This window comes from Peromyscus leucopus, chromosome 9 (genome assembly GCF_004664715.2).
Source record: "Peromyscus leucopus breed LL Stock chromosome 9, UCI_PerLeu_2.1, whole genome shotgun sequence".
NCBI lineage: Eukaryota > Metazoa > Chordata > Mammalia > Rodentia > Cricetidae > Peromyscus > Peromyscus leucopus.
In genome coordinates this window covers 67,741,635-67,765,452 of record NC_051070.1, presented here as the reverse complement: position 1 = coordinate 67,765,452, position 23,818 = coordinate 67,741,635, and the positions used below count along the sequence as shown (strand labels likewise).

Here is a 23,818-nt window from a genome sequence, read left to right as displayed (position 1 = left end):
CCCAGGCATTTTAAACCTGTGCACTTCTGCGCTGATTGGCTTCAGGACGTAAGGGCGTTTTCTGGTTTGGGTCAAAATGACACTGTCACCGCATTGACATCCTATGAGCTAAGCTGGGAGAATGACCGAGAATGTAGAGGGTGAAGAGGCTGTGGTTGAGGAGGGCCTGAGACTCCAGGAAGTCCACAGTGACTGCACTGAGCTAAAATTGTGTGCTTTCTTAGGTCTTACATCTTTTGTATTCTGTTAAGATCTCTTTTAATTTCTTTGTTTTTTTCTCTCATTCTTTCTTTCATTTTTCTTATATATTCACTTTGCATGACGTTGGAACATGCAGTCATCTACAGAGTCATGCTCAAGAGTCACACAATATAGTTACACACACACAAAATCTCACACAGAAAAAGATCTCATAATGTTTTCAGTGAAATTTTGATTTTATGTTGGATCATATATATGTACCAATTCAGGGCCACCTGCAGGCCAGCAGCCAACCATTACATACCCTGAACTAGTCTATAAAAACGGTTGGCTTCCCTCATTACATCTTTAAAAATTTTTTAATTAAGAATAAAATATTTTTTCATACAATATTTTCTCATCATGGTTTTCCCTCCCAATCTCCTCCCTGATCCACCCATTTACCCACTTTATCACTAAGAAAATATTGTAAATAAAACCACACACCAAAATTAACAAGACACAAAGTCGATGCTACTCAATGAACTTCCATACAGCTAGAATTGGCATTCAGAATGGAAGTTGTGAAACTTCTCATTCAATTTTTTTTTTGGTTTTTCCAGACAGGGTTTCTCTGTGTAGCTTTGAGCATTTCCTGGAACTCACTTGGTAGCCCAGGCTGGCCTCGAACTCACAGAGATCCGCCTGCCTCTGCCTCCCGAGTGCTGGGATTAAAGGCGTGTGCCACCACCGCCTGGCTCAATTTTACACTTTTTGTAGAAAATACATTTTATGGGCTTATCCAGCCACCACCAAGACAAAAAAAGAATCCATGACAGAATTAGAAGTCAAAAATTTTTTTAAAATAGTTTCATAACTCATTTCAGTCACCTGTGCTCATGATTCCTCATTCCCTTTTATTTTACCTCTCTTGTACTCTTTCTTCACATTATACTGTAGTCACATGTGCATTTGCTAATATATATGCTATATTATTTGCTATATTATATATATGAGGTGGAACTCCATGAAGATAAAGTTTCTATACAGCAAAGGAAACAATAATGGCTGTCCCCTGACAGGAAGAGCAAGGATGCCATTGTTCTGTCCACAAGACTGGATATCTCAGCAGTCCCGATCCAGTGCCAGAGTTCTGGAGGATTCTTAGAGAGCTCTGGTCTCATCTGCGAAGGAATCCTGAAAAAGTAGGTTCTATAACCAAAGGAGGAATGTCTCAGCAACAAGGTGGATGTAGTTTCCAGAAAAAGTGATGGCAAGCTAGCAAAAAGAAAAATCTTCCTTTTCCCATATCCTTTTATGTGGGCTGCCTTGAGAAGGTGAGGAGGTCAGGTTTAGGATGGATCTCCCAACTCAAATGATCTAATCAAGAAAATCCCTCTCAGGTCTGCCCAGCTGCTTGGGTTTTAGTTCCTTCCAAATGCAGTGAAGTTGACAACCAAGATCAGCCATCACAGGCTATTGTGCAAATTATGCAAAGAATTTCAGAAATTAAACACCAAAGAAATAAAACTGAAAATCAACAAATGGGTAAGAGAATGGCCAAAACCAAATATAAAACAACAACAATAACCAAAAAAAAAAAAACCCAAAGAAAGAAATATCTAATAATTATTTTTCAAAGTGTGCAATATCCATCCCTGATTTCAAGATATACTATGGAGCAACTGTAACAAAAGCCATATGGTATTGGTATAAATACAGACAGGTTGATTAATAGAATTGAATCAAAGACCCAGACATAAATCTGCACACATATGGATACCTGAGTTTTTATAAAAGCCAAAAATACGCAATGAGGACAAAAAGCATCTTCAACAAATGGTGCTGGTCTAACTGGTTGTCTGCACATAGAAGAATGCAAATAGATCCATAATTATCACTCTGCACAAAACTCAAGTCCAAATAGATAAAAAAAATCTAAACATAAAACCAAATATGTGGAATCTGATAGATGAGAAGGTGAGGAACAGTCTTGAAAGCATTGGCACAGGAAACAACTTCCTGAACAGCACACTGATATCACAGGCATGAAGATCTACAACTAATAAATGCAACCTCATAAAACTCAAAGCTTCTGTAAGGCAAAGGGTACCATCAACAGGACAGAGTTGCAGCCTATAGAACAGGAAAAGATTTTCAACAACTCCAAATAATATCCAAAATATGTAAAATGTGGAATGACTCATCCCCAACAGGCCTGAGGGGCAGCTGTCCCAAACCAGTAATAAGATACTTTCTGAGAGCCAACCTGGGTCTGCTTAAGGGCCTTAGCAACAGCAGCTGAGACATTATCTGGAGATGACCTGGACCAATGAGAGGCAGTCATGTCACACCAGCAGATGAATATTCGTCAGATCTTTCCCTGGGGCGGGGTGGAGGGTATATAAGGCTTGCCTCTTCCTGAATAAACTGAGCTTGTTGTTTCGACATTCTTCCAGAATCTGTGTCATTGACTCTGCACCTACTTGGCCCCCTCCCCCAAAGGGAACAGCAGTGTAAGACTCTGCCACAGTTAAGAACTCAAGAAGATACACTTCAAAAAACCAAATAATTCAAATTAAAAAATGGGGTATAGATCTAAACAGAGAATTCTCAGTAAAGGAATCCTAAATGGCCAAGAAATACTTAAAGAAATGGTCAACACCCTTAGCCATCAGGAAAATGCAAACGAAAACTGCTTTAAGATTCCATCTTACACTTCTCAGAATGGCTAAGATCAACAACACAAGTGACAGCTCATGCTGGCTAGGATGGGGAGCAAGGGGAACACCCTCCCTTGCTGATGGGAGTGCAAACTTGTACAACCTCTGTGGAAATCAATATGGCAATCCCTCAGAAAGTTGGGAATTGATCTAATTCAAGACCCAGCTATACTACTCTTGGGCATATACCCAAAGGATGCTCCATCCCACCACAAGGACACTTGCTCCACTATGTTCATAGCAGCTTTATTGGTAATAACCAGAAAATGGAACAACCTAGATGTGCATCATGGATGGACAATGGAAAGGAAAATGTGGTACATTTACACAATGGATTATTACTCAGCTGTTAAAAAATGACATCATGAAATTTGCTGGCAAATGGATAGAACTAGAAAAAAAAAAACATCCTGAGCGAGGTAAACCTGACCCAGAAAGACAAACATGGTATATACTCACTTATAAGTGGACACTAGCTGTTAACTATAGGATAACCATGCTATAATCCAGAGACCCAGAGAGGCCAAGTAACAAGAAGGGTTCAAGGGAGGGACACATTTATCTCCTTGGGAAGGGGAAATAGGACAGTTTTTGCAGGTGGACTGTAGGTAGCTGGGCATGAGAACAGGAGGGATCAGATGGGACAGAGAAGAATGGTGGGAGAGGGTACTCAGAGAGGTGACTGGAATTTGGGGATATTTGGAGGTGGTATGGGAACATGGTGCCATAGAAACTCCCTGCAATCTAAGAGAGTGACCCTAGGGAAGGCGCCTAGTAATGAGAGATTCAGAACTGGAACCTTCTACACAAGGCAAGGCTTCCAGTGGTGGGACTAGTACCAACCCAATTGTAAAACCTTTGACCTAAAATGTGTCCTGCTTGCAACACGTGCTGGAGTAATGGTGGTGGGTACCTGTGGGAGTGCCCATCCAATGGCTGGTCCAACTTGAGGACCACACCACTGAGAGGGAGCCCATGCCTGACACTGCTTGGATGGATAGGAACCAGAGGCTGGATAGCCCAAAGACCCTGGATAGAACCAAACTTGATAGGCAAAAAAAATGTCAGTGAAATGATTCCTAATGATTTGTTGCTATATGCTATACTCACAGATCAGTGCCTAGCACAATCATCATCAGAGAGGGCCCATCCATCAACTGATGGGAGCAGATGGAAACACCTACAGACAAACTTTAGGTTTAGCAGAAGAGGGGAGGAAGGATTGTAGGAACCAGAGTGTAGCATGAATCTTAACAGGCCTTATTAATAAAATCAAACCTGAGGCCAGTTATTGGTGTGAATGCTGGAAGATCAGAGAAGCAGAACAAGCCACAGCCACCTCACCCTGCCAGTTCTTCAGCTGATCCTGTTTCCTCAGACTGGAAGCTTCTGAGTCCTTATCCAAATGAATCTCAGCTGGACTGCTTCTTGAAAGCCTAAAAGCTTAACCAGCTCTAGTTCCTGGTCCTCATGCCTTAAATACCTTTCTGCTTCATGACATCACTTCCTGGGATTAAAGACTCTTGTTACCATGCCTGGCTGTTTCCAGTGTGGCTTTGAACTCACAGAGATCCAGAGGATCTCTGCCTCTGAAATGCTAGGATTAAAGGCATGTGTGCCACCATTTTCTGGCCTCTATATCTAGTTGCTGTGCTGTTCTCTGAACCCAGATAAATTTATTAGGGTGCACGATATTTTGGGGAACACAATATCACCACACCAGAGGGTTGGAGGATACCAGGAAAACACAACCTGCAGAATCAACTAAGGAGGGCCCATAGAGGTTCAGAGACTGAAGCAAAATTAAGGCAGTCTGCATGGGACTGCACGAGGTCCTCTGTGTATACGTTATGGGTGTGTAGCTTGGTATTCTTTGGGACTCTGAACAGTGGGAGTGGGGGGGTATCTCTTCCTCTTTTGCCTGCTCTTGGGACCTTTTCTTCATATTGGGTTGCCTCATCCAGCCTTGATATGAGGGTTTGTGCCTAGTCATATTGTAGCTTGTTAAGCCTTGTTGGTTACTCTCCCTGGAAGGCCTGCTCTTTTCTGAAGGGAAATGGAGGAGTAGCGGGTCTGGGGAGACAGTGATGGGGGGAGCAGACTGGGATGGAAGGGGAAACTGGTGCCAGGATGTAATGTATCAGAGAGGAATAAAAAAAGTAATATTCACCAGTGGTGCTGTTTGAGGGACTGAAATAGGGCCACATGGGTCACAATGAACTGTCTTACGCTTCAGCTGGAGTGGTTGGGTCCGTGGTTTGAACATCAAGAAAACTAAAGCTATTCTTTCTGGTTGCTCTTCTCACACCCCCTTTTCGAAGAGGGCTCCACATGAGGAACATTGAACACCACAGCCTTGTAGGGTATCCAACCTTCTTCCAATTCCACACACTGCTTCTCTGAACCAAAGAAGACCACACATGTGGCACTGTTAGAATAGAGAGAATTTAGTCATTCTTAAAATGTGATTTTTAAGGGAATTCCAAATATAGATCTATTTGTGCCACACTGACCTGTCTAGTGAAATGAGAGAATGAGGGTGAAGAAGGAGTCTACTGTGTACCTGCTAGAAATCAGGATCTATGAATGTTGGTTGATGATGTGAAAAAGACACTTCCATCCTAGCACCTCTGCTCTGATTGGCTTCAGTACTTATGGAAGTTTTCTGGTTTGGGTAAAAATGACACTGTCACCACATTGACATCCTAAGAGCTAAACCGCATTAAAGACCAAGAAAAGAGTGTGTTTAGGCTGTGGCTGCGAGGGGCCTGAGACCCCAGGAAGTCCACAATGACTGCACTGCCCTAAAAGTGTGTCCTTTCTCATTTCTTACACTTTTTTCTGTTCTGATAAGATCTCTTTTTAATTTCTTTGTTTCTTTTTCTTTCTTTTTAAAAAAATAATATGGACACCCAAATTACCATAACACAATTCTATCACTACAAACACACACACAAAGTTATACAGTAGTTATTTAGAGTTGATACTGTGCCATATTTCACCAGAAGAATTTCTGTACATCATCTCATTAACCTCTGGGCCTTCTGATGATACTGTGGAAGCCTCTGTTGAAAATCATTTGGTGAATTAATCTTAACTTACTCTGACTCTCTTAAATTGCTAGGGGGTCACAGAGAAACTTTAAAAGCAAGTGTTAGACCTGTAGCCAGTGATCATGTCTTACCATCATACATAGTTAAATATAATAATCAATCACAATGACATGTATAGGTTACCTGTTTATTATGTATTGGCATTTGTCTCTAAGCAAAAGCTTCAGGATTGAATTTAATAGTAAGATAAGATCAGCACTGGCTTCCCTGCTGATGAGTCTGCTGGTATTTTCTACAATGTAGCCGAGGATTGTCCATAGATAAACAAAAATCTTTGTAAGATCTTGAATGATTATTTGGTGGTATAGATCCAGTAGTGAGAGAGACAGGGTTCCAGCCCTGGAAAAGGCTGATATTAACTGGAGTGAGCTGAGGATCTGAGCTTAGAGCACAAGATGGTTAGAGCTATGTGAGATCAGCTCTAGGAGGTGAGACAGGCTGGCCTCACCTAGGAATAGGGGTATGTAGAAGGCATGCGTGAGTGAGTGTGTGTGTGTGTGTGTGTGTGTGTGTGTGTGTGTGTGTGTGTGTGTGTGTGTGTTGCCCATGGAGGTCAGAATAGAGCAATGGATGCCCTGGACCTGGAGTAGGATGGTTGTGAGACATCATGTGGATGCTGAGAATTGACCTGAGTTCTTGGCTAGAGTAACAAGTGCTCTAAACTACTGAGCCATCTCTCCAGTTCATGATCCAGAAATTAAAAGCATGGTGAAATTCCATTATTTCCATGATATAGGTGGAACTGAGACATGATACTAAGCTAAATAAACTACATATAGTAGAAAAATAATACATGATATCACTCTGCTTAAAATCTAAAACAACAGACCTTGTAGAATTAGAGAAAATAGTGGTTAATGGAGGCTGGGCAGATTAGAACTGGAAGCTGTTGATCAAAGAGTATAGAATTTGAATTAGGGAGCTAAATAACTTTTGAGATCTATTGCACAATATGCCAATAATACATTGCACTTTTCAAAACCGTCAAATAAATTTATGTTCTCACTACAAAAATAAAAAGTATTTGAGTTTGTGGATATGTTAGTTTGATTTAATCAATCTACATCGCATACATATGACATCACTTTGAAGCCTGAAAATAGGCAATTAATGTGAAATTATAAATCTGTCATTTGATAAGGGAATTAGCTGTATAAAACATGCAAATATTGGTATTGGGCAAAAAAATCACAGAGAGACAAAAGGAATTCTATTTGTTCATATCTATTCTCTATTCTAAGTATTCAGCTACTTAGGTGAAACTGTATGAAATTCTGTAGGTAGCTATTCATGATGGTTTGCAGTAAATGACATTCTAAGGACACTGTGGGGAAGCAGGACACATATGTGTCCAATGCAAACTTTCTGCCTCTCCTGTAGAGAGAGCAAACTACAATAGGAAGGTCTCAGTTGGGTTGTCACAACATGGTTTCCTGGTGTCATTTTGTTGTGACCCCAGGATGTCACTCTCCTTGACACTAAGTTGGCAAGGTCCTTGGCCAAATGGGTTGGGGAGTCATTGTGAAGAGAGGGACTTAAAGGACATCTGGAAGCTTCTCATGGGACTCTGACCTCAAGTGTTTAAGCTGCAAGGATTCTCTATCTGCTACAGTGACCACAAAATTGACTGTTATTGTGTCTTAGTGGTCTTTCCTTTATCATGCTGCAGAGGCCTATTATAGATTTAATTAGGAATCATTAAACTTTGAGAGACAATTCAGTGAATCCATTTCTTTTGAAATCAGAATAGATCACCTACTTACATATTAATCCATTACTTATGGTTGACTCATTTCTAAAGAATTAAGACTTCTGCCCATCTGGACAAGAAGTGAGTGCCTGGGCTCAGGCCCAGAGAAGCCTGCCCCTAGATCCCATCCCTGGGCACCAGCCATTCCGGGGAAGACCTGCCCAACTTGGCCCCAGGTTCCGGCCATCAGGCAGGATCCCCTCCACCCCCACTGGGAAGGTTCCCCTTCTCCAAGTACCCCGGCAGACCCTCCAATCTCCATGCCCTGCCCCCATGCCCATCTGCCCGAGACTCCACCCACTTCCTGAGACTTAGAGACTAGCCCCCAGCTCCCAAACCACCCTGGAGCTCCCATCTGGACAAGAGCCCCCAGCTCCCATCCCGCCCCGGAGCTCCCATCTGGACAAGAGAGAGAGGCTTCCTGAATCTGTCAGCTCTGTCTGGACCAAGAGCATTGATAAGACCAAGAACGAATCCACAAGGAGATGGGCAGACATCAAGGCAGAAGTACATACAACAAAATGAAGAGCAATAAGCATCACCAGAATCTAGCCCTCCTCCTACAGCTAGACCTGAACAACATAGAAGAAAGCAAACTTATGAATAACATCATGAAGAGGGTAGAGGCTTATATAGAAGAAATCACAAATGAAATTGAGGAAAGGACAAACAAAAAATGGGAAGAACGCTATAAAAAACTAGAGGAAATGACGAATAAAGCAGAAGAAAACAAAAAATCCCTGAAAGAAAATCATGAAAAAGCAGTGAAACAGATGAAGGAAAGAGTCCAAGACCTGAAAAGGGAAATTGAAAAAATGAAGAAGACACAAACAGAAGGAATGCTGGAAATAGAAAATCTGAGTAAATGAACAGGAACTTCAGATGCAAGTATAACCAACAGAATGCAAGAGATGGAAGAGAGGATCTCTGGCGTTGAAGATACAGTAAAAGAAATAGATTCATTAGACAAAGAAAATACTAAAGCCAACAAAGTCATGACCCAAAATGTCCAAGTAATTTGGGACACCATGAAAAGACCAAAAGACCTATGAATAACACCGATAGAGGAAGGAGAAGAATACCAACTCAAAGGCACAGAAATTATATTCAACAAGATCATAGAAGAAAACTTTCCCAACTTAAAGAAGGAAATGCCTACGAATATACAAGAAGCCTATAGAACACCAAACAGATTAGACCCCCCCCAAAGTCCCCTCACCACATAATAATTAAACAACTAAACATACAGAATAAAGAAAGAATATTAAGAGCAGCAAAGTAAAAAGGCCAAGTGACTTATAAAGGCAAACCCATCAGAATAACACCTGATTTCTCAATGGAGACTTTGAAAGCCAGAAGGACCTGGGCAGATATAATGCAGACACAAAGAGACCATGGATGCCAGCCTAGACTAATATACCCAGCAAAACTTTCAATCATCAGAGACAGAGTGAAAAAGACATTCCAAGACAAAGCCAGATGTAAACAAAACTTATCCACAAACTCAGCCCTACAGAAAGCATTAAAAGGAAAATTCCAACCTAAGGAAGTCAGATACACCCTCGAAAACACAGGCAATAGATAATGCTACAGCAGTAAACCCCAAAGAAGAGAAGTACACATACACTACCACCAAAAGATGACAGGAATGAACAATCACTGTCATTAATATCCCTTAATATCAATGGACTTAGTTCACCTATAAAAAGACATAGGCTTACAGAATGGATACGAAAGCAAGACCCATCTTTCTGCTGCATACAAGAAACACACCTCAAATTCAAAGACAGACACTACCTAAGAATAAAAGGCTGGGAAAAGACTTTCCAATCAAATGGTCTTAAGAAGCAAGCAGGTGTAGCCATCCCAATATCCAGCAAAATAAATTTCAAACTAAAATCAACCAAAAGAGATCAAAAAGGGCATTACATACTCATCACAAGAAAGATTCATCAAGATGAAGTTTCAATTCTGAACATTTATGACCCAAATACAAGGGCACCCACATATGTAAAAGCAACATTAGTAAAGCTTAAACCACATATAAAACCCCACACATTAATAGTGGGAGACTTGAACACCCCACTCTCACCACTGGACAGATCTCCCAAAATGAAACTTAACAGAGAAATAAAGGACTTAACTGATGTTATGACTCAAATGGACTCAATCGATATCTACAGAACATTCCATCCTAACAAAAAAGAATATACCTTTCTCAGCACTCCATGGAACCTTCTCTAAAATCGACCACATACTTCGCCACAAAGCAAATCTCAACAGATACAAAACAATTGGAACAACCTCTTGTGTTCTATCAGACCACCATGGTTTAAAGTTAGCTTTCAAGAACAAGAAAAACTATAGAAAACCTACAATCTCATGGAAACTGAATAATGCTCAACTGAATCACCAATGTGTTAAGGAAGAAACAAAGAAAGAAATTAAAGACTTCCTAGAGATCAATGAAAATGAAGACACCACATATTCAAACTTATGGGACACTGTGAAAGCAGTGCTAAGAGGGAAATTCATAGCACTAAATGCCCACATAAAGAAGTTGGAGAAATCTCACACTAGTGAATTAACAGCACACCTGAAAGCTCTAGAACAAGAAGAAGCAAAGTCTCCCAGGAAGAATAGACACCAGGAAATTATCAAATTGAGAGCTGAAATCAATGAAATAGAAACAAAGAGAACAATACAAAAAATTAATGAAACAAAGAGTTGGTTCTTTGAGAAAATCAACAAGATAGACAAGCCCTTATCCAAACTAACCAAATCACACACACACACACACACACACACACACACACACACACACACACACACACACAGAGCAACCAAATTAACAATATCAGAAATGAAAAAGAGGACATAACAACAGACAATGAGGAAATCCAGAGAATCATCAGGTCATCCTTCAAAAACCTCTACTCCACAAAACTGGAAAATTTAAAAGAAATGGATAATTTTCTGGTTGGGTACCACATACCTAATTTAAATCAAGACCAGATAAACTATTTAAATAGTCCAATAACCCCTAAGGAAATAGAATCAGTCATTAAAAGTCTCCCAACCAAAAAAAGCCCAGGACCAGATGGTTTCAGCACAGAATTCTACTAGATCTTCAAAGAAGAGTTAATACCAATACTCTGTAAATTGTTCCACACAATAGAAGCAGAAGGAACATTACCAAACTCCTTCTATGAGGCTACAATTACCCTGATTCCTAAACCAAACAAGGATACAACAAAGAAAGAACTACTCATGAATATCGATGCAAAAATACTCAATAAAATGCTGGCAAACAGACTCCAAGAGCACATCAAAGCAATTATCCAATAGGCTTCATCCCAGGGATGCAAGGGTGGTTCAACATACAAATGTCCATCAATGTAGTACACCATACAAACAAACTCAAAGAAAAAAAAAACACATGATCATCTCACTAGATGCAGAAAAGGCATTTGACAAAATCCAACACCCCTTCATGATAAAGGTCTTGGAGCCATCAGGAATACAGGGAACATATCTAAACATAATAAAGGCAATTTACAGCAAGTCAATAGCCAACATCCAATTAATTGGAGAGAAACTCAAAGTGATTCCACTAAAATCAGGAACAAGGCAAGGCTGTCCACTCTCCCCATACTTATTCAATATAGTACTTGAAGTTCTAGCCAGAGCAATAAGACAACATAAGGAGATTAAGGGGATACAAATGGGAAAAGAAGAAGTCAAACTTTCCCTATTTGCAGATGACATGATAGTATACTTGAGTGAACCCAAAGATTCCACCAAGGAACTGATAAAGCTTATAAACACCTTCAGCAACAGAGCAGGATACAAGATCAACTCAAAAAAATCAGTAGCCCTCCTATATACAATTGACAAACAGGCTGAGAAGGAAATCAGAGATACATCATCCTTTACAATAGCCACAAATGATATAAAATACCTTGGGGTAACACTAACCGAGCAAGTGAAGGACCTATATGACAAGAACTTTAAGTCCCTGAAAAAAGAAATTGAAGAAGCTGTCAGAAAATGGAAAGATCTCCCATGCTCATGGATAGGCAGGATTAACATAATAAAAATGGCAATCTTACCAAAAGCAATCTACAGATTCAATGCAATCCCCATCAAAATACCAACACAATTCTTCACAGACCTGGAAGGAATAAAACTCAACTTTGTATGGAAAAACAAAAAACCCAGGATAGCCAAAACAATCCTGTACAATAAAACAACCTTTGGAGGCTTCACAATCCTTGACCTCAAGCTCTACTATAGAGCTACAGTAATAAAAATAGCTTGGTACTGGCATAAAAACCGACATGAGGACCAATGGAATCGAATTGAAGAACCTGATATTAATCCGACCACCTATGAACATATAATTTTTGACAAAGAAGTCAAAACTATACAATGGAAAAAAGAAAGCATCTTCAACAAATGGTGCTAGCATAACTGGATATCAATGTGTAGAAGGCTGCAAATTGATCCATATCTGTCACCGTGCACAAAACTTAAGTCCAAGTGGATCAAAGGCCTCAAAATAAATCCAGCTACTCTGAACCTGATAGAAGAGAAAGTAGGAAATAGTCTTGAACGCATGGCATAGGAGATCACTTCCTAAATATAATACCAGTAGCACAGACACTGAGAGAAACAATCAATCAATGGGACCTCTTGAAACTGAGAAGCTTTTGTGGAGCAAAGGATACGGTCAATAAGGCAAAGCAACAGCCTACAGAATGGGAAAAGGTCTTCACCAACCCCACATCTGACAGAAGACTGATATCCAGAATATATAAAGAACTCAAGAAATTAGACATCAAAATACCCAACAGTCCAATTAAGAAATGGGCTATAGAACTAACCAGAGAATTCTCAACAGAGGAAACTCATATGGCTGAAAGACATTTAAGGAATTGCTTAACATCCCTAATCATCAGGGAAATGCAAATCAAAACAACTCTGAGATACCACCTTATGCCTGTCAGAATGGCTACGATCAAAAACACTGAAGACAGCTTATGCTGGAGAGAATGTGGAGCAAGGGGAACTCTCCTCCACTGCTGGTGGGAATGCAAGCTTGTACAAATACTTTGGAAATCAATATGGCACATTCTTAGAAAATTGGGAATCAGTCTCTCCCAAGACCCTGCTATACTACTCTTGGGCATATACCCAAGGAATGCTCAATCATACCACAAGGGCACTTGCTCAGCTATGTTCATATCAGCATTGTTTGTAATAGCCAGAACCTGGAAACAACCTAGATGCCCTTCAACTGAATTCCGGATAAATAAAATGTGGTACATATACACAATGGATTACTACTCAGCAGAGAAAAACAATGACATCATGAGGTTTGCAGGCAAATGGATGGATCTAGAAAAAATCATCCTGAGTGAGGTAACCCAGACTCAGAAAGACAAACATGGTATGTAATCACTCATAGGAGGATGCTAGATGTGGAACAAGGATGACTGGACTGCTACTCACAACTCCAGGGAGCCCACCTAGAAAACAGGACCCCAAGAAAGACACAGGGATCACCCAATGACAGAGAAATGGATGATATCTACATGAACAACCTGGATGTGAGTGGGGGTAATGAAGGGCAAGTGTCAAGGGAAAGAGAGCTTAGGGGAGCGGGAGATCTGAGCTGGATCAAGAACAGAGAGGGAGAACAAGGAATAAGAGACCATGATAAATGAAGACCACATGGGAATAGGAAGAAGCAAAGTGCTAGAGAGGTCCACAGAAATCTACAAAGATACCTCCACAATAGACTATGGGCAATGATCGAGAGCCAGCCCGAACTGACCTACTCTGGTGATAGGATGGCCAAACACCCTAATTGTCGTGCTAGAAACCTCATCCAATGACTGAGGGAACTCGATGCAGAGATCCACAGCCAGGCCTCAGGTGGAGCTCCAGGAGTCCAACTGGTGAGAAAGAGGAGGGTTTGTATGAGTGAGAATTGTTGAGAATAAGGTTGGAAAAAGCACAGGGACAAATAGCCAAACGAATGGAAACACATGAACTATGAACCAATAGCTGAGGAGCCCCCAACTGAATCAGGCCCTCTGGATAAGTGAGACAGTTAATTAGCTTGATATGTTTGGGAGGCATCCAGGCAGTGGGACTGGGACCTGTCCTCAGTGCGTGAGCTGGATGTTTGGAACCTGGGGCATATACAGAGACACTTGGCTCAGCCTAGGAGGAGGGGACTGGACCTGCCTAGACTGAATCTACCAAGTTGAACTCAATTCTCAGGGAAGTCTTTGCCCTGGAGGAGATGAGAATGGGTGGTGGGCTGGGGGGAAGGCGGGGGAGGGCAGGAGGGGAGAGAACAAGGAAATCCGTGGCTGATATGTAAAATTAAAGTATATTATAAAATTAAAAAAAAAAAGACTTCCAGGCAATCCAACAAGGTTGTAGAGAGAAGCTCCTTTTCTGGACAGGATCCAGCTATTCACCTGAGGCTGAATTTGTAAGTTCTATTCTCCTATGCCAGCCCATTGAGTGCTGGAAGTATAGATGAGCATCACTGTATCTGGCTCAAACCTCAGAACCCTTGAGTGCAGTCCTTTTTAGGAGGGAGAGTTGTCTGCACATCACATTGATTTGGAAACCATATATTGTTGCTGTAGGGGAAAATGTCATTTCTGGCTTAGAGGATGAACTACATCATGTAGGGTAGCAGCCTGATTCTGCAAAGAGAGTTTTTGTTCAGCTGTGGCTGTGTGCTTTGCAGGCTCTCCCACAAAGCATCAGGCCAACCACTCCTGAGAAGCTTGGTAAATAAATCCATTCCTGCATTTCTGTCAAGATCAGAACACCATGACCAAGGTGACCTCTATGAGAAAGACGAGGACATGTGGTTCCATGTGTTAAAGTAAGAAGAAACATGAGAGCAGGATCAGAGAGCTCAAGGCCCACGTCATTTACTGTAATTATACACACACACACACACACACACACACACACACACACACACACACACACACACCACACCACACTAGGGAATGGCAGAGAGAGAAAGAATGAGAGAGAGAAAGAGAGAGAGAGAGAGAGAGAGAGAGAGAGAGAGAGAGAGAGAGAGAGAGAGAGAGAATTGGGAATGGTGTGAGTCTTTGAAACCTCAAAGCCTGACCCAGCAATGGACGTCCTCAACCAAGACCATATTTCCTCACATCCCCAACAGCATCACCTGCTGGAAACCAGATGTTCAAATACATGAACCTAGGTGAGACATTCTCCCTAAAAGCCACTACAGAAAGGTGGCATGGGACACTGCTGCAAGCCCAAAACATATATGAAGTAGGATGTCAGCTGGTTATGACAAGCTAATACCTGGAAGAAGCTTGGGCCTTCCAGAGGTCAAGATGAGGCTCAAAGTGTCTTGGTGATATTGGCTTTTGATTATTAGATGTTTCCTCCTATGAATTTCCTGTGTCCTATTGTAGCTTTTCCATCATTCTTTGGGCACAATTTCTCCTGTACTAAAGGAACATTTAGATAACCTTCTGTTCAGTAACAGAGCCAGGATCCCTAATTTCAGGCCCTTTTGTAATTATTGTGATTAGCAGCATCTGGCCAGGACCATCCCCAGAGGGACCAAAGTATCTTATCAGAGATACCTCTGTACTCTCTAAGAACAGACTTAAGCATCCAGACTATCTGTTTGAGAAGGCCTGGCAGATGTGCTAATTAAACTTAGCTTTCTCCTTTCCAAGTCTTATCTCTAGTTTTAGATCCACCCTTAACAATTAACTCAGAACTAAAGGGTCCAACTTACAGATACTTCTATCTGTGATGGACGTTGGCTAGCCAAGTTACCTAGCGACTGAGCACGCTAGCCAGAAACGGTGGGAGCAGAGCTTGAAGAGATAAGAGTATAAGGGATAAAAAGGCAGTTTTGTTTTTAGAAAGAGACTAGACATGAGAAGAGAGAAGAGAACAGGAGAACTAGATGGAGAACTAGAAGATTGAGATGGAAGATGAGGAAGAATGAAATGGGTAAGAATGGGATGAGAAAGACCTAGATGGCGCAGAACTAAGATGAGAGAATTAAGATAGAACTTACAGGGACAACAGATAAAGGTAGAGAGAAATCCCACAAGAAGGAAGCTAGGCAAGAGAACAGAACTTAAGCTGTGTAGATAGAATTTTATCCCAGAGGAATAAAGTAGACAGACAAAGAGCTGGGTATACTTAGATTCATTTCTTGGCATTCATAGTTTCTCTTCTGGGATCCTGGGAATAATATTATTAAGGCTGGTCCTATAATAATATTCGAGAGGACACAAATATAAAACAGAAACTCTGTATTCTCTGAGTCCACAGAAAGTGGTGCTGGGAGACTTAGGAAGTTGGACAGGACAATGGAGGTATACCAGCATGTGTTCCCAGCACAAATCAAGAAGACCTTGTGTTCCTGTGTCTGGTCTGTGTCCTTCAGGGGTGTCTTACAGCTCTCTCTGATTTGCTGGACTGCAATGGCCTGGAGGAGCAGAGAAGTTGGGTCTTGATGAGTTGAAGCATTTCCTTTCTCATGTACAGAAAATTAGTACAGAGATTTTAGGGGAGGAGTGTAAGCTTTTTTGAAATGGGAACAACTCAGATATACTTCCATAGAGCAGAGAAATCTGAAGCAGTGTGTGTGTTAAGACATTTACCTGCCTCTGAATCCACTCCAATGTGTGCTCAAGGGAGCAAAGCAAGGTGGCTTTAAACACCTCCACTGTTGCTTGGATCCTAAGGCTTCCTTTGGGGAGGGGGTGAGAAAGTGTGGTGTCAATGATACAGACACCTGGAGTCATTTGAAGGCAAAGTGCAGACTTGTTTATTCAATAAAAGGGAAGGCCTTACACCCTCCTCCCAGCACCCAAGCTGTGTCCCAATATGGTGGTATTGTGTGGTCATCTATCATTGGCTGGGCATGATCAGAATCTCTGACAGCCCCTGTTGCCAGGCCCTCAGGCAGACTCCAAGTTGGCACATAAGGAAGTACATTACACGCATGCCTTGACAACTGGTTTGAGGCAATTTCCTCAACCCTATGGGCCTGTCCTACTACACTGCACCATGCAGCTGTGGGAGGAGCCCAGGGGTTTCTCTCACCAGGAGATCTGAGCATGGGATTGTCTTCTTTGTGGGATACCACCAAGTTACTGACTGGAGATTAGATGACATTGAGGTCACTTGTGCCTTGGTGGCCAGGGAATCCTGGATTTTATTTTTTTTTAAGTTCAGGCTCTGTCCTAACATGGTTGATGCTGTTTGTTGGATAAGTTACTACCTTTTTGCAGAAATTTACTTTATTTCCTCTCTAAAGGATGCACCATAATGGTTTTCAAAGTTATTTAAGGCATAGAACATCTCCTCAAAGTCAATGTAACACCTAAACTGAATACATTGTGACTGTATGATTTTTGACATGCATTTTCCCCTTGATTCTGCACTCTTCTTTGTTTTTATTGTCTCCAATAGCTAGGTCCTTTTATGTCTCCAGGGTGGGTTTGTTTTCCAGTTCCCTAACAGAAACTGTGTGTCAACTTCATCACTTCTAATATAAAAGCATGTTTTTGAAAGTTGCCTGCTCCAAAAAAATTTTTACTTCATCTCCAAAAGAATGTGATGCTCTGTCTATTTGAAATAGGAAGGCATTAAGCTGTATTTGTTATCTGATAAGAGTCTGACAGGAAAGGATCCTGAAGCCAAGGCTGCTTGGAGTTTTAAGTTTATTTAAGTTAATTTAAGCATTTTTTAGTTTGTTTCTTTTGAGACAGAGATTTTCTCTGCAGGCTTGGCTGGCCTTGCACTCAGAGATCAGCCACACTCTGCCTCCCAATCATGGATTTAGAGGTGTGAGAAACCATGGCTGGAAGATTGGATTTAATTTGCAATGTGAGTCCAACAAGGGAGACTTATTTAACAAAAAGCCACACATTCTGCCTATAGTCTCAGGTCAAGAACTTCCTAACAATGAGAAGCCCAGGAAATCTTAGGAACCATGGATGCAGCAGTAATCAGGAATGTCTAAATATTAGGGGTATTTCTTCACACCATTTTTTAAATTTTTGTATTTTTTCCAGCCTCCTTGATTTATGTTTAATTCTGTTTTTGAATTATGATTCCAAATATATGTATCTCTTATGACTTAAATCTGCATAATGCCTCTGTATCTGTTTCCTTTAAAATAAATACAACAGTCTGTCTTGGTTGTGTTATTCTCTTTCTATCGCCCTCTCCCCTCTGTAAAAATGATGCATTTCTGAATACTTTCCCAGTAGAAGCTAACTGACTAAAGTCATTGGAAACTTTATATACTTCAGTGCTGACTGATGAATAGAAGGGATTTCTAGTTCTTTTGCCCTTGTGGATGTCAAAAAGTGACATAAGCCCAGTGACAAGCCCGGCATCCTATCCAAGAATCCAGCAGGGACTGAGATGGACATGCTCAGAGGGGCTCCTGCTGCGAGAGACCCTGGTGCTGTGGATGCTGAGCACACAGGAGGAAGTGAGCTGACTGGGAAGAGTTTCCCTAGGCATGAGCATGTGGGAGGTGGGGTACAGGGTTCTGGAGAGAGACAATGAGAGCCCTGGCCTCCATAGACCCTCTCTGATGCAATTGTGGCCTCGACCTTTGAGAGGTACCACTCTGCCAGGGCCTGAGGTGGGCTGGCACCACAGGGCTGAGCCCCTAATGGGAGGAACCACACATGGCTTTGGTTGTAGAGAAATAAGAGGTAGGGATGTGCTCAGACCTGCAAGTTTGTAAAATACAGAAGCTGATAGACTCATCAGAGCAGTCAGGAAGGAGAAGGACATAGAGTTAGGAGGTTGGAGGAAGCTTGGCCCTGTATCCAGAGGAAGAGAGGATCTTGTTCTAGATGTGGTACATCCCTTACTGAAATTGCTGTCATATTAATGGTTAAGCTGTGGGACAGAGACATTGTTTCCAGAAAGGCCCATCTACACTGACCTGGGCTCTGTCGCCCATGTCTCCAGGACCAGTGGTGCTTTCCCTCTCCTTTCTTCCATATGACACAGAGGAGGAAAAGTTCACCCTGAGCCCCAGGACAGGAGACCCCCAGCTCAGCTTTAGTCTGTCAGAAGGGCAGGCACTGCAGAGTGGGACCAGTGAAAATGAGCTGGCAATGGCCGTGCCTGAGCTTTGGGGGAGGTGAGTGTATGGTGTCGGGTGAGCAGAGAGCAAAAGTGTGTCATTGGCCTGCCTAGCACAGAGTTGGTCCCTGTGATATGAAACCAGACTTCTGATTGATCAAAGACATCTTTATTGAGTTGTGGCTTCTGTCCTAGGACAATCCTGGACTCAGCTGTAGGGATGATGCTGAGTCAGGAAGCAATCTGGCTTGCTCTGGAGTTAGCTGCGTTTCATCGTTTCCTTTATCCAGGATAGAAAACTTGACACTCTGGTGAAGACTCTAGGCGCTGAACCATCCTTATGTCCATAGCAGACGATGCCTGCAACCACTTTGTTACAGAGGAGAGGCCCTCCAGAATCCCCCTGTGAATGGACAGGGGCCAGAGTAGACTGAGCTGTTGTTCACCCTAGTCCCAAGCTCCCTCAGAGACGTGTGGCTTGTGTTCTCTGCTTGTGGGAGATCATAGTGCAGGCCTGGATGTCCCTGGGCTTCCTGCTCTGATTGTGGACAGGGTTACTGCTTCACCTCCCTCCTGAGCCCAGCCTCTGCCCTTTCTCCAGGTCTGTGATCCACTCAATATAAAGGTGTGTGGGACCCTCATGTCCAGGCCATTGTTTAAGAACATGGGGACAGGTCAGTGGGCCTGATGTGAGCATGGAGGACAAGACCATGGACAAAAGTGGGTGTCTGCTCTGTGGAGATACCTGCTTGTGTTAATGACACAGGCAGGGAGCAGAGCTTTCTAAAGCCTGGACCTGGATGTCAGGAGGACTGTGCAAATCCTGCTTTTATACGAGCTACCTTTACTGAGACTCCTTGTCAGCTCAGAAGGCTCTAGTTAGTTATTGGTTACTGTTGTTCCCAGGGAGAAAGATCACATAAAGAAGTCCTCTTGATGGTGGATCTCTAGATTCAGGATTGCCTTTCCCTTCCCACGGAGCCAGGAGAGAATGAAAATCCAACTTACCTGGAAGGTAGCATGTTTGATCTTTGGGTCCCCCACACATATCTCATTGGCTTTGTTGTAATAACGTGGGTAGTGGAACTCACACAACTGATCCATCTGTACTGTCAGCTCCACCTCTTGGAGTGTGTCTGCATAGTTTCCCTCTGGGGCCATCTTTCCCCAACCAGCCACAGAGCACACATCCCCTGGCTTCACACGGACCTTGCGCCAGGGCAACTTCAGGGGTCTCACAACTTTAGTCATGTTGGCCTTAATCTCCAGCTGTTGGGGAAGAAGAGAGAGTGGAGCTCATTGCCAGCTGAGCTGAGACACCATGAAGGCCAGGATAGAAGGGAGGGAAGGAGAGGGTGAGGGCAGGAGGCATCCCTGGACCAGGATGGGGCAGGTCTCACCTTTAAGAGCATGATGTCACTGGAATCATCCTTATGATCATAGGCAGGGTGAGGAATGGCTTTTTCCACAGGGATGATCTGCTGGGTCTCCTCCTGTGCCTTGATGTTGTGGGCACCTAGAGTGACTGTCATTGAGCTGTACAAGCAGATTGGAGATGAGAGGTTCTGAGTGAGAGAGGACACAGTCCAGGAGGTGTAAAAGGTAGGGTGGACAGGGTGGGGCTCTAGCTGAGGGGACTTGAGACAGGAGGGCCTCAGGGTTTGACCTGCTGCTCTTTGCTTTTCAAGGACATTAGACTCCTAGAGGCTTCCTCTTATTTCTAGGCAATATTCTATAGTTTGCACTGACTCCTCATGTGTACTTTCAACTTCAACTTGTAACACAAATCTTAAAAGGTCTTATTAATAAAAAATCCAGAATCAGACATTGAGGTAATGCTGAAAGATCAGAGAGGCAGAGAGCAAGCTACTAGTTCTTATCCCTATGAAATTGTCCACCAAAAAAGAGCAAGTTCCTCTTTCCTAAAGCCTTATATACCTTACTGTGCCCTGCCATATTACTTCCTGGGATTAAAGGCATGTATCCTTCCAAAGCAAAGACAAAGATATCAAATACTGGAAATAAAAATGTGTGCCACCACTGCCTGGCTCTCTTTCCAGTTTGGCCTTGAAATCACAGATCTCTGCCTCTGAAGTGATAGGATTAAGGGTGTGTATCAACACTGTCTGGCCTCTATGTCTAATCTAGTCTCTGGATCTGTCCTCTGATCCGATATGTTATACATTGTGCTACACAATATATCAACACATCAACCACTGCTCCAGTCTGGCCAGGGTAGCTGCTTTCAACTCAAATGTGCTGCTGGCTCTGACCTTCACTATTTGACCTCAGTGTCCCTGTTTTCAGACTTCCATTTTCACAGTCCTACCCTCTAGTGTGCTCACAGGAGCATCCACAAGTAGAGGATGGAAACATCTGATGTGGGTCTCAGAAAACATGGGTTGGCTGCTTCTCCTCACCTTCCCAGGCAGTGAGCAGCTGTCAGCACGAAGTTGTCCTGTACCAGGAAGCCTCCGCAGCATTTCCTATTCCCATTGTCATCCACGTACTTAATAAATGTCATGTAAGGGCGGGAGTGGGGCTTGACCTCATGGCCCCCGATGATCTCCTCTGAAAGAAAAAACTAGAATATGGGGTGTCTGGGAGCAGCAGTTGAGGTCAGGAGGGAAGATCTAGGGAGAGGTGAGGGGTGAAATCTGGAGTCCCCCAAAACTGTTGTGGACAGAATTCCTTGCACATAGAATAATTTTTGATTCTAAAGCCACAGAGCCCTTTTCAAAGAAGTAATGTGCTGGCAAAGATGGGAACAGCTGGGGACCTGCAGGAAGAAGTGGTGAGGCCACCAAAGCAGGACAGCAAAGCTAGTGGAGTGTGCAATGCGGCATCTTGTCACCCAGGTCCTCTTTCTTCAGCAGGCTGAGGGTGGAGGTTACTAAATGATGCTAATATTCTTGAGCTGGTGGTCTTACCCCATTGCAGGCTGGTCATTAAAGCTGCCCTTGCCCTGGGCTCAAGTAAAGTTAATGATGAACTTTTTTGTATGTTTAGATTCTCTGTGATGTCCCTGTGTAAGAATGATTCATTCTCCTGGTGACAAAAAAGCAGGGAGAAGGTAGTGCCCTCTAAGTCTTCTGAGGTCACCGTCCTGCTTCAGACCATGTTGAGAATCTAGCCAGTGACAGATTTCCTGGTCTGGGCTGGTATGGGACCTGAGGTTCTGAAATCTCTGGTTCAGTTCAGGACAGTTCCTGTCTAGAGCTGGGCAGAGAGTCTGCAGAGGAGTAATGGGATGGCAGTGCTGGGACAGGAGTGTTCACTCACCTCCACCAGCTCCAAGCAGCAGAAACAAGGTTAAGAGAATCAGGACTAGTGGCATCTTCCAGGAAGGCTGCTCAGGTTGGAGGAGGGCAGAGTAGACACAGTCCTTGGCGGGATGAAGGAGGTCAGTGCTCAGTGACCTCCCAGGCATTTTAAACCTGTACTCCTCTTTGCTGATTTCTTTCAGGACGTAAGGACGTTTTCTGGTTTGGGTCAAAATGACACTGTCACCACATTGACATCTTATGAGCTAAGCTGGGATAATGACCAAGAGTGTAAATGGTGTGGAGACTGTGGTTGAGGACTGCATGAGGACCCAGGAAGTCACAGTGACTGTACTAAACAAAAGTGTGTCCTTTCTTTTCTCTTACATCCTTTTAATTGCTTTGTTTCTTTCTTTCTTTTTTTTCTAAAAATAATACTGATAACCAATTAACCCTTAAATAATTAAAATACTGCATATAGACTCATACACTATTTACTGAGCATTGATATTGGGCCCTACTTGATTAGGCAAATTTCCATACATCATCTCATTAACCTCTGGGACTTCTGATCACACTGTGGAACCATCTGTTGAAATAGTATGGTCAACTAATCTTAACTCATTCTGACTCTCCTCGACTGCTCGGGAGTCACAAAGAAATGTCAAAAGCAAGTGTTTGCCTGAGGCCAGTGATCATGTTTTACCATCACACATAGTTAAGCATAGTAAACAATTCACAATGCCCTGTATAGGTTTCTGTTGATTATGTATTGGCATTTGTCTCTAAGCAAGAGCTTCAGAATTGAATTTAATGTTTAGTAATATTAGATCAGCACTGACTTCTCTGCTGATGATTCCTCTGGCATTTTCTACAGTGTAGCCTAGGATCTTCCATAGATAAACAAGGAGCTTGGTAAGATCTTGAACGATTATTTAGTGGAGTAGATCCAGCAGTGAGAGAGACATGGATCCAGGCCTGGAAAAGGCTGATATTGACTGGAGTGAGCTGAGGATCTGAGCTTAGAGCACAAGATGGCTAGAGCTGTGTGAGACCAGCTCTGGGAGGTGAGACAGGCTGGCCTTGCCCTATGAATAGGTGTATGTGTAACATCCAGATAACCACGGAGCAACCCAGGTCCTTCTTTACCACCAACACCTTATGTTTGCAGATATTTTTGAATTTCCTCCTTTCATACTTTGTGACCAAGAGAGACTTTCTTGTCCTAGTTGTGAACTGGAGTCCTGATGTTAATTGGATCAGAATTAATCATCCTGTCCATGGGTTGTAACCTTTTGGCCATTTTGGGCCACAGTGAAGGGGCAACTGTTTTTGGGCTACACATTATTCATCCAACTATAAGGAAAGTTGATCTGAACACCCATAGAAGCAACAAAACTCTCACAGAATATAACAATCTCAATTATATTGTGACCATTCAGAGGCAATCTATTTTTTTTTTTTTTTTTTGGTTTTTTCGAGACAGGGTTTCTCTGTGTAGCTTTGCGCCTTTCCTGGGACTCACTTGGTAGCCCAGGCTGGCCTCGAACTCACAGAGATCCGACTGGCTCTGCCTCCCGAGTGCTGGGATTAAAGGCGTGCGCCACCACCGCCCGGCTGAGGCAATCTATTAAAACCATA

At 42.6% G+C, this 23,818-nt stretch overlaps 1 protein-coding gene across 1 annotated transcript; it reads right to left on the bottom strand.

Annotated features, from left to right (window-relative positions):
* Positions 1-19,162: 19,162 nt before the first annotated feature.
* LOC114708739 (granzyme B-like) lies at positions 19,163-22,418 on the bottom strand. The gene is made up of 5 exons (XM_028892228.2): positions 22,197-22,418; positions 21,335-21,485; positions 20,315-20,450; positions 19,923-20,183; positions 19,163-19,317 (listed from the first exon to the last, which is right to left on the bottom strand). Exons 1-5 carry the CDS (start codon positions 22,342-22,344, stop codon positions 19,174-19,176), a joined length of 840 nt encoding a protein of 279 aa, XP_028748061.2. The 5' UTR covers positions 22,345-22,418; the 3' UTR covers positions 19,163-19,173.
* Between the last annotated feature and the right edge of the window lie 1,400 nt (positions 22,419-23,818).